Source organism: Mytilus trossulus, chromosome 4, assembly GCF_036588685.1.
Source record: "Mytilus trossulus isolate FHL-02 chromosome 4, PNRI_Mtr1.1.1.hap1, whole genome shotgun sequence".
NCBI classification, from domain to species: Eukaryota; Metazoa; Mollusca; class Bivalvia; order Mytilida; family Mytilidae; genus Mytilus; species Mytilus trossulus.
In genome coordinates, this window is record NC_086376.1 from 60126628 (window position 1) to 60138997 (window position 12370).

General features: G+C 31.9%; 1 protein-coding gene across 2 annotated transcripts in view; it reads left to right on the forward strand.

Moving 5' to 3' along the window:
- LOC134715661 (hemicentin-1-like) overlaps window positions 1–12370 on the forward strand; it is a 50372-nt gene that overhangs the window by 25085 nt on the left and 12917 nt on the right. For both annotated transcript variants that reach the window (XM_063577986.1, XM_063577987.1), the window contains exons 2-5: window positions 6934–7031; window positions 7636–7837; window positions 8199–8357; window positions 11245–11373. In XM_063577986.1, coding sequence (XP_063434056.1) covers window positions 6934–7031; window positions 7636–7837; window positions 8199–8357; window positions 11245–11373 — 588 coding nt within the window. The remainder of the gene's footprint in view (window positions 1–6933; window positions 7032–7635; window positions 7838–8198; window positions 8358–11244; window positions 11374–12370) is intronic.

Sequence of the window (12370 nt, forward strand, 5' to 3'; positions counted from 1 at the left end):
ATTTATCTAAGGTACCAATCAGCTTTTACATGTTTAGATACTTTTTAGCTAATACTGTCATAGTAGAATGAAAAAGAGAATTGATGTTAAAAGGGACATAACTCAAAAAATGTACTGTGTAAGTAAAATATTGTATTGCAATCTTTTCAGCTGCTTTTACTGTGATTGCTGCCTCCAGTGATATGTCAGCTGAATGTCAGAAGTATGCCATAGAATTTCTATGTTTCTACACCTTCCCTTTATGTGATCGTCAACATATCAACCCTACCCCTCGTAAAGTCTGCAGAGACGAGTGTGAAATGCTAGAGGGCACTATCTGTAAAAAGGAATATGTCATTGGTCGACACCATCCAATGATTGGTAAGTTTGCTGTTATATGGGTTGATATCTGATTATTGGAATATGATTTAAAAGTGGCCCTTTTTAATATGATGTACTGGTTCTTTTGGAGTACCCTTTGTTGTTCTTTTTTTTACCTTGATTTGTATTGTCTGAATTTATTTATGAGATTTGGACATCTGTTAACACCTGGTGCCTCTAGTTTTTTTAACTGAAATAACCTCTGATCTTTGTTAAAAAGTGAACACTTCTTGTAACATTCAATTAGAAGGAATACATGTAAAATCTTTTGTAAATAACTTCAAACAGACTTCAAACTGTTTCAGATGTAGTTATATGGTTCAGTTTTGTTAACAGTTTGAAGGTTTTAAATACCAAAGCTCCTGACAATTATGTGTATAATAAAAAAACAAGGGATGTAGTGTGACAATTGGCTGTTTCAGAATCTAAAGCATCATGAGTAATTTCATTGTTCATACCCAAAAGTGAAAAGAACGTTATGTTATTGAATTTCCATTGTTTATAACGTTTTAAACCAATCAAAACACTTTAGTGTACGTTTTTGAAAATATTACCCAGAATGCATTAGATTCTGAAACAGCGAATTCATGATGTTTAACCCTCTGGGCACTTGACATAACCCAAAGCAATAGAACAGCACTTTAACTGCTATTCTTCATCTAGAAGTCATAATGAGACATAAAAATGGATCAAAAGCACATACATAACTCAGAACTAGTAGTATCATTTGCATAATTAAAATATTTTTTTTTGTTTTTAGGAGAAGGTTTCCTTCCAAAGTGCTATGACTTACCACCAAGAGGTACCCCAGAGGGGGATAAATGTAAAGGTATTAATGTACCCATTGATCCTACACAACGACCAGAAGGTATGTCACATCCTTATAGAAAATTATTGTTTCGTTTTTTGGTGGTTTTTTTTAGTTGTGATTCACAAAATTGAAAAATTATGAAGTCAAGTATACCAGTCAAAGATTCTTTTGTTAATAATTATAGAAGCTATTCAGTTTGTACTGAAAGGTTTTCAAAAAAAAGCTAGTTGTTGAAACACAAATTGCTTGATTTATGTTATTTGTAAAGTACATTGTACTATTGATAATCTGAAGAACACTTAAACTAATGCATTATAAACAATATATGGAAATTGTCATTAATAACACCACTAAAAGTTAGGTAACAGTACAATGAAAAAGCTTGATGAAATATTGGCAAATTAAAGGAGAAAACTTGTTTTATAACTTTTTATTTTTTTTAATTAACGCTACATCTGTTAAAAGTTTCCATTCAATCAGAATTAAAATGGTAGACAATGATATGCCTAGTCAGACACTATACATTGTGATTATATTTTATTTTATTTTCAGACTTCTGTATTATGTATTTGCAAAAAGGAATTGTAACACGATTTTATACCTTCCTCTAATATCAATATATTGTGTGAATTTCTATGCTTATTTACTGTTTCCTTGTTTTTTAAGTTCACACATGTTATGGTGGTAATGGCATGAAATACAAAGGATCTATCAATCACAGTCGGTCTGGAAGGCCGTGTATGAACTGGAAAAATAATCCACATTTTAAAGGCAGTGAATATCCTGATCTAGGTTAGTGGATGATAAACAATTAAGAAAACAGACATCTATATGCCAAAAAGAGGCTTAAAACAAAGGCATCATCCATAAATTAAGCAGTGACTACCAAAGATGTGTATTGAGCAATTGTTTCTCTTGTAACTTCTTTTAGATTACTATAAGACTGACTTTATCTTCACATATGTTTAAAAAATAAAAGATTTCATCAAACATTAATGACAGTTTATTCAAACAAAATTCAACAAAAAAAGGATGAGTAAAGGGTGGCATACATGATCAACAAGCATCTTTGTCATAATCTAGCTCTTTATCACTGTAAAAATGAGACATTAAAATCTAAATTGACAAAAACAAAATAGTACAGACATTGGGTTTAACTTGGGACAGACACATTAATTTATGTCTGAGTAAGAAAGTTTTTGTTGGTATAATCATCATATATCTGTATATTGATAAGTTTAGATTATTTCTATTCCATTCATGATCTATATATCATTCAGTGAAGCAAAACAAAGTTTTCTCTGCCCTGATAACAGGATTGCATAATATATTTTAACTACATTAAAATATCTTTATAACTGGTCTGAAACATGTAAAGATTTTTCAAATCACACAAAATTCTGGTTTTCCTGTCAATGTAAAATATAAATATGCTCATCTGATTTCATTCTCATTTTGCTCTCATGTCAAAAACATATGCATATGAGTATTTAAAATATTTTGGTCCGATTCATGTTCATGTTGAAAAGATTAGGGTTTTGACTGAGATTGGTGAACTGAACATGAAAATGTGATTGTGGGAGCAGGACATTGGTATCACCTATGGAGTTGTATGGACACATATTCTTGTTTTTTGTTATATTACATTTATTTTATAGGAAACCATCACCTGTGTAGAAACCCAAATGGTACATATACAGGACCATGGTGCTATACCGACCCTTCATATCATCATACAGAATTATGTGATATCCCTAAATGTGGTATGTATTTTTATGCCCCTGTTGTAGCTGAGGAGGCATTAAGTTTTACCCTTATCTGTATGTTTGTCCATCAATACGTCAGGATTGATTTCCATTCTCTAACTTTAGTTTGCCTCAACCAAATATTTTGAAACTTATACACAATGTTTTTTACCAAAAAACTCAGTTCAAGTACAAAATTTGGATTGCATCACTTTTACAGGTCTTGAGTTATTTCCCTTTATAACATTACATGCACGAGGATCATCTGTGTCTCATTTATTTTAAAATCAAAAAGTTGAAGTTTATGGCAGGGATCATCTTGATCATTGTTCAAGACAGTCAACTATCAAAATGAAGTGCTGCAATAAAAGCACTGTTCCTATGATAACTGGTTATATGTTATTATTTCATGAGATTGTTGTCTTAGTACATCCATCTTGTATTCCAGATTTTCTTGATTTTTATACGACCGCAAATTTTGAAAAAATTTTCGTCGTATATTGCTATCACGTTGGCGTCGTCGTCGTCGTCGTCGTCGTCGTCGTCCGAATACTTTTAGTTTTCGCACTCTAACTTTAGTAAAAGTGAATATAAATCTATAAAATTTTATCACAAGGTTTATGACCACAAAAGGAAGGTTGCTATTGATTTTGGGAGTTTTGGTCCCAACATTTTAGGAATTAGGGGCCAAAAAGGGCCCAAATAAGCATTTTCTTGGTTTTCGCACTATAACTTTAGTTTAAGTTAATAGAAATCTATGAAATTTTGACACAAGGTTTATGACCACAAAAGAAAGGTTGGGATTGATTTTGGGAGTTTTGGTTTCAACAGTGTAGGAATTAGGGGCCACAAAAGGGCCCAAATAAGCATTATTCTTGGTTTTCGCACAATAACTTTAGTTTAAGTAAATAGAAAATAATGAAATTTAAACACAATGTTTATGACCACAAAAGGAAGGTTGTTATTGATTTTGGGAGTTTAGGTCACAACAGTTTAGGAATTAGGGGCCAAAAAGGGACCCAAATAAGCATTTTTCTTGGTTTTCGCACCATAACTTTAGTATAAGTAAATAGAAATCTATGAAATTAAACACAAGGTTTATGACCATGAAAGGAAGGTTGGTAATGATTTTGGGAGTTTTGGTCCCAACAGTTTAGGAATGAGGGACCCAAAGGGTCCAAAATTAAACTTTGTTTGATTTCATCAAAATTGAATAATTGGGGTTCTTTGATATGCCGAATCTAATTGTGTATGTAGATTTTTAACTTTTGTCCCTTTTTCAAATTGGTCTACATTAAGGTCCAAAGGGTCCAAAATTAAAATTCGTTTGATTTTGACAAAAAATTAATCGTTTGTGTTCTTTGATATGCTGAATCTAAAAATGTACTTAGATTCTTGATTATAGGCCCAGTTTTCAAGTTGGTCCAAATCGGGGTCCAAAATTAAACTTTGTTTGATTTCATCAAAACTTGAATAAATGGGGTTCTTTGATATGCCAAATCTAACTGTGTATGTAGATTCCTCATTTTTGGTCTTGTTTTCAAATTGGTCTACATTAAAGTCCAAAGGGTCCAAAATTAAACTTAGTTTGATTTTAACAAAAATTGAAATCTTGGGGTTCTTTGATATGCTGAATCCAAACATGTACTTAGATTTTTGATTATGGGACCAGTTTTCAAGTTGGTCCAAATCAGGATCTAAAATTATTATATTAAGTTTTGTGCAATAGCAAGTCTTTTCAATTGCACAGTATTGCGCAATGGCAAGAAATATCTTATTGCAAAATATTGTGAAATAGCAATTTTGTTTTTAATTAGAGTTATCTTTCTTTGTCCAGAATAGTAAGCAAGAAATATCTAATTTTAAGAATTTTTTTTATTTGGAGTTATCTTTCTTTGTCCAGAATCAACTTAAATCTTTGTTATATATACAATATACAATGTATATTCACTTTTTACTACCAACTGATAAATTAAAATAATCTTTACCATTCAGTGAAAACAAGCAGTTTTTTTACATCTTAATATTTTATGATGTATTTAAATGAGTAGTTATTGTTGCAAACTCCATTAGAAATTTTAATTAAGATTAGTTTTGGAATAAGGGAAAGGGGGATGTGATTAAAAAAATTGGGTTCAATTTTCTCATTTGAAATTTCATAAATAAAAAGAAAATTTCTTCAAACATTTTTTGGAGAGGATTAATATTCAACAGCATAGTGAATTGCTCTAAGAGAAAACAAAAATTTTAAGTTCATTAGAACACATTCATTCTGTGTCAGAAACCTATGCTGTGTCAACTATTTAATCACAATTCAAATTTAGAGCTGAATCCAGCTTGAATGTTGTGTCCATACTTGCCCCAACCGTTCAGGGTTCAACCTCTGCGGTCGTATAAAGCTACGCCCTGCGGAGCATCTGGTTGTCTTTTGTTAAGTTTATTTTTATTCTGAAACGGCATTGAACGATATTTTCCTCGCTGTTTTACCCGCAAATCTTAACCAACATATAACAATAAATGAGCATAGTGAACAGATATAATATATTACTATAATATATCATAATAACTTGACGAAGTCTTTTTTACAAATGATTGTTTTTGTTAATGCATCTTTTGAATTTCCGGCCATGGCTTCATGTTCATTGATTAAACTTTCACTGCACTCTTCGAGATTTACCAGATGTTTTGACTTGCTTGTATTTTTGAAATATTTCTTTCCTCGAGAGAATTTTATCTAAAAGGTTTAAAAATATACAGATTGAAATGTATTCGTACATAATAACCTTAGCAATTACAGCTTATATAATAACTTAACAGAACATGTGTCATTTGTTTCTAACAGATTTACACTAAAACATTTCTTCCAATCAGATAACGAAATACGAAAACAATAAAGTTATAACATTTTCATGATATCAATATTTGTAAAAATGAAAGCTATGTATAATTTTCTTAGACGTTATCAGTGAAATCAGGTCGATTTTTTTTAAAAGTTTTTTATTTATCATAGAAAATTTGTGCACCTGCTTCCCAATGAATGTAAAACCCTAACATTCTCCTCGGGGATACCACGAATCTTATCTCTTTAGGAGTACTACATTGTATCATGGAATAAATTTTGTTTGCAACTGATATTTAAGTATCTTGATTAAAATCTTATGAACTGCTTTAAAATGCGCCACACCCATGTTTTAAACATTTTCTAAATGCCAAACGTTTTTTGTTATTAATAATGTTTTAATTGACGACGGTATTCACGTCATGACTGTTTGATATCTTGATCAAGCCAACGACGTGAAACAAATATTCCATAGATTAAAAATTTGAAATGACATTCGTTACACGTATGGATATTTAAATTATGTGTTGATGATGCAATTGATAAGTATTTTTCGACTAACACATACTGATAACGCCAAGACTTAGTTTCTTTTAGCCTAATGTGTTCGAAATAAAACAACAGCAGATTTCAGTATAAAAAAAAGAATGCATAAGCAAAATAATATAATCGAAAAAAAACCATTTTAACTAAAAATATCAGTTTTGAGGAATAAAGTTTGTTTTAATTAGTCGAACCAATCAAATGGTCCACTAAGTATTATAATTGAATTTCATTATGAAGCTTTTGGTTGTGTCTACATCTGCTCTGATAATTTTAGATGAATAAGTTCTAGGCACAACTCCTCTGCATGGCCGGTAACTAATATGTTTAATATTTTCACTCACACCTTTACTGGTCATTTGCTGCACTTCCTTTAAAATCAGATAAACTAGAAAATCAACTACGTTGAAAAATTAAAAAAAGTTTGGAAATGAGACAACGATACGCCAAATAATGCTATGCGCACTACTTGCCGGACACAAATTCATGCTGATTAGTTTACTGAAGAACCAACTATCAATACATTACATGCGTCCGAGTTTTTTTCTGAATTAACTTTAACATTTTCAAGCAAACGAAGCATTAATAGCTAGTAACAAGGGGATATTTTTATTGTTGCATTTGTTTATTTGTAGGTGCACCATTTTTAAACTACGATTCTTTGACCATTACTTCTATAAAAGGAAAGCACGTTGTATTACCCTGTGTCGTCAAAAACTTAGGATTTTCTAGTGTAAGTAAAATTTTGTTCAAGTAATTATAAAGATTATCTAGTGTAAAAAACTTATGATTTTCTAGTGAGGTAAAATTTTGTACATTGTTTGTTATAACTAAAACTTTTTCTAGGTAAGTAAAACGTAGGATCTTGTAGTTTGAGTATATACATTAAGATGTTTTCTAGTGCAACATTGTCTAGTGTAAGAATAAAATAGGATGTCTTAGTATAAGTTTGGCATTTGATTTCATTTAAAGCCAGACTAAGTATTTTATTAAGTAAGGATATACATGTTCTCACAATGAAGTGTACAACGGTTGGCTTTCTTGAACTAAACTAATTTGATACGAAGAAAATAAAAAATATAAACAAGCCAAATATATAAGCAATTAAAACACCGAAAAATATTTGACGATCTTTCAGCACTGCAGTGTTTCTGTTGTTTCGTTTCCGGTTATAGCTGATGTGTTTACCTCAGTTTTAGTTTGTAACCCAGATTTGATTTCTGTCAATCAATTTATGACTTACGAACAGCGGTATACTACTGCTGCCTTTATTTGATATATAATGCTGATTAAGACAAATATTATATTCGTATCTATGTGATGAAATTCCTTTTCAGATTATATGGTTTTCACCGAGCGGTGGTGCTATAGCTAAAGACACCCATCTGTATTCACAAGATGATAGAATCTCTGTACAACATCCTTACAAAACAGACTATAATTTAGTAATAGACAACATCCGGGAATCTGACGCTGGGATATACATATGTATGGTGTTAGGTGGACAATCAGAGAAACATGTCACTTTAAAAGTACAATGTATGTACTATGTCAAAATGGCAAAAAATATAAACTATTGCAATTTGTGGTCAGCGATAGAGAACAAACATGTATAATGCTAATTCTCTATGAAACTAGTATATCAATGACATAGTACTTCCATGGATAGTTGATAATCAGCCTAAAGGTTTCCAACAGGTTTTCTATGTTAACTCAGTCAAGTTAACCTACACATTAATTTTTCCAGGATTTCATGTTTTCGCATGTTTCCTATTGTTTTTAGAATTCGAATTGAGATCTTTGGTCAACTTTTCGCTAGATATTTACACGTAAGGAAGACTGAACAGTCATTTCTAACTCATGCAATAAACTGTATTTTTATTTTGCAAAACAAATTTAGCACCACCAACGCTGGACGTACAAAGATCTACACCAAATCTTAAAATAGTAATGGAAGGGGATACGTTATCATTAACATGTGCAGCTACAGGGAAACCGGAACCTGTAATCAGCTGGTACAGAACTGTAGAAACAGATTCACCCGAGCAGACAAAAGAAGGTATCTATGATATGAAGGACGAGACAAAATCCCATTAAACAAACCATCGAAAAAACCTGGTGCAAAACTAAATTTATGAAACAATTTTGTTAAGTTTTATTTCATCGGTTACGATTCGTCCCCGAGGGTATCACCAGCCCAGTAGTCAGCACTTCGGTGTTGACATGAATATCAATTATATGGTCATTTTTGATAAATTTTCTGTTTACAAAACTTTGAAATTTTCGAAAAACTAAGGATTTTCTTACCCCAGGAGTAGATTACCTTAGCCGTATTTGGCACAACTTTTTGGAATTTTGGGTCCTCAATGCTCTTCAACTTTGTATTTGTTTTGATTTTTTACTATTTTGATCGGAGCGTCACTGATGAGTCTTATGTAGACGAAACGCGCGTCTGGCGTATAAAATTATAATCCTGGTACATTTGATAACTATTTACACCACTGGGTCGATGCCACTTCTGGTGGACGATTCGTCCCCGAGGGTATCACCAGCCCAGTAGTCAGCACTTCGGTGTTGACATGAATATCAATTATATGGTCATTTTTGATAAATTTTCTGTTTACAAAACTTTGAATTTTTCGAAAAACTAAGGATTTTCTTACCCCAGGAGTAGATTACCTTAGCCGTATTTGGCACAACTTTTTGGAATTTTGGGTCCTCAATGCTCTTCAACTTTGTATTTGTTTTGATTTTTTACTATTTTGATCGGAGCGTCACTGATGAGTCTTATGTTGACGAAACGCGCGTCTGGCGTATAAAATTATAATCCTGGTACATTTGATAACTATTTACACCACTGGGTCGATGCCACTGCTGGTGGACGATTCGTCCCCGAGGGTATCACCAGCCCAGTAGTCAGCACTTCGGTGTTGACATGAATATCAATTATATGGTCATTTTTGATAAATTTTCTGTTTACAAAACTTTGAATTTTTCGAAAAACTAAGGATTTTCTTAGCCCAGAAGTAGATTACCTTAGCCGTATTTGGCACAACTTTTTGGAATTTTGGGTCCTCAATGCTCTTCAACTTTGTATTTGTTTTGATTTTTTACTATTTTGATAGGAGCGTCACTGATGAGTCCTATGTAGACGAAACGCGCGTCTGGCGTATAAAATTATAATCCTGGTACATTTGATAACTATTTACAGCGAACTTTTAGTACTTGTGACCACAATTCAAGTGGTGTCATTACTTTTTGCCATGACGTTGTCAGTTCGTCTTCGGCGTATGAGTTTGAATATCCCTTTGGTAACGTCCGGCTTACATTAACAATTCTAAATTTCAAGCGAATTTTATTTTCATTCCATTAAATGAGGCGTTAAGGATAAAAGACAATCACTGAGATGTATCTACATCTTACTATTTAAACGCAGCTTAATTAAAAAAATAGATTTCTTTATAGTATTTAACAAAAAAAGGATTCTGAAAAAAAAATGATATCTTTAAAAGAAGATATGAAAGTGCAAACTTACTTATCTTTATTTAGAATCTAATTTGTTTATGTTTTCAAAACAAAACCAGAAAAAGAACACATAAACATGATAAAACTCAACGGTTTAAAAATACACTCACTTTGCTTGATTGTTAAGTTCTTAGATTGATTGTAAAATTCTTGAATTGATTGTAAAATTCTTATCTTTACGGCTATTCTATGTAGTTTACAATGTGATAAAGATATCAAAGGCATTTAAAATTATCTTTTGTTAAGTAATGATTGAATAAGGAAATTTTAAAGGTCAGAAAATAAAACGAAACATTTGATATCACTTTCTTTTCTAAAAACCATAAAGTTTATATATTTTTTGCATTAATGTAATTGTTCCGACAGGTATGATGATTTAATCGAGTTAATCTCATCCGAAAAAATTGACAGTGATAAAAGAAACTTTGGCACGATAAGACTTCTATCTTCCAATGAAGAAAAAAAATATTTCTGTTATATATTATACAAACAAGAGGCTTACTGCAGTAACTCCATTATCTCCTGTAACGGCATTTAATTGAAGTGATAGTTATGTTAGTTCTGTTGACTTTGGTACAATTTCTTACAAAGACAAACTCATCTTACAAGATTTCCATAAAAGGGATTGTTTCTTTCATAGAAACATTCCAACAAATTGTTCTTACGGTTAATTGATATAAAAGTAAAGAGATGGGGTATAATTGCCAATAAGACACACATCAGAAAAAGTTAAATGAAATAGATGTAGGCTTACGGACACCATCCTGATTAAGTTGGCCATTAAGAAAAAGTACGGTCAAACCTGTTTAAGAGACCACATATATTATGCAAAAAAACTGTGTTATAAGACCATTGATTTTAGGTCCCTCTGTGGTGCATTTTACGGAGATTAAACCTATATTAAAGGACCACCTGTCTTAAGAAATCACTTTTTAGCTCTCCCTTAGTTGGTCTCTTAAAAACAGGTTTCACTGTTCTCCTGTCACAGATGACAATAAATATGTTTCTTTCGTCGTAGCCAATATTCCTTCCTCTAATCCTCGCAATTACACCTCCGAATATCATGTAACCATTCGAAGTTGGAACGTCAGATCAGATTTTTATTGCACACGACATATCATAGATAGTTTTTTAGTGTTAATGTTTTGAAATCTACATTTTTATGGATATAAACAAAAACTAGACTTTCTTTTTAACATATTTTCACGTCGTAATGAAATTGGTTCTCTTGCATCTAAGAAGTGTGTAATTTGTTTTACGTTCGTTGTGTAATTAATAATAATTGATATTTTTAGATCTTGCTATAACATGTTCAATAGTATCCATAAAGGATGTACATTTAAATGTATGTTTTTCGCGCCTGAAGTTTTGTCAAATTGCAAGAAATTGGTCATTCATTATGTAATTATGTCTATTTCAAGATCTTGGAACGACTGGTACGGTTTTATCAATAAATGATATTGCCCGAGAAGCGGCTGGATCTTATGAATGTGTGGCATCTAACAATTTACCACCAAATGTATCCAGAGAAATTATAGTAACTGTTCATTGTAAGTACATGCACATCGATATCGATCCCTGAGTAACTTTTAGTTTCATAAAAGTGCACCACGTTTATTTGAGCCGCATCAGATACCTGATTACAGTTAATCTGAGAGTGACTTGTTTAACCTATTTTACATATTATAAAATAACTTGTTTACCTTTTTTATATATTATAGAGTTACTTGTTTTACCTATTTAACAAATCAAAACTGAAATTTGTAAATCTCTTAAAAGATGTTTAAAAGCCCTGCCGCTATAATCAATTCGTTTTTCAGTTTGAATCATTTTTATGATTTCACTTAACCAAACAAAGAACAAGAAAGTGTAATCAGCTGTTTTTTTTTATGTCAACGAATCAGAATTAGGATATAGCATGCGAATTTATACCACACTTCGACAAATAGATGATCTTCGAACTATAAAGCTGACTTAAAAAAGTATATAACGTTAAAATCAGAGAACATAAAATTGAGAAAGGAAAAGGTGAATGTGTCAAAGCGACAACAACCCGACCATAGAGCAGAAAACAGCCGAAGTCCACCTATGGGTCTTCAATGTAGCGAGAATTCCCTCACCCGTAGGTGTCCTGCAGCTGGCCCCTAAAAAATATGTATACTAGTACAGTGATAATGGACGTCATACTAAACTCCGAATTTATAAAAACAGCTTAAATTTAAAACATACAAGACTAACAAAGGCCAGAAGCTCCTGACTAGGGACAGGCGCAAAATTGCGGCGGGGTTAAATATGTTTATTGGATCTCAACCCTCCCCGCATATCATATTTATTGGCAGGGTAAACTTGTACTTTTGTGATCTTAGATTTATAAGAAAGTGTACTATAGAACTCGAATAGAAGTATACAATACCATATCCATACTGAAACAGCATAACTCGAATATGGACAGATAAAATTATGGCCATAAGAAAACAAAAAAGGCATAATGGTTTACTTTTTTAAAGTTGTTATTTTGATGGAGAGTTGTTTCATTGGCACTCACAG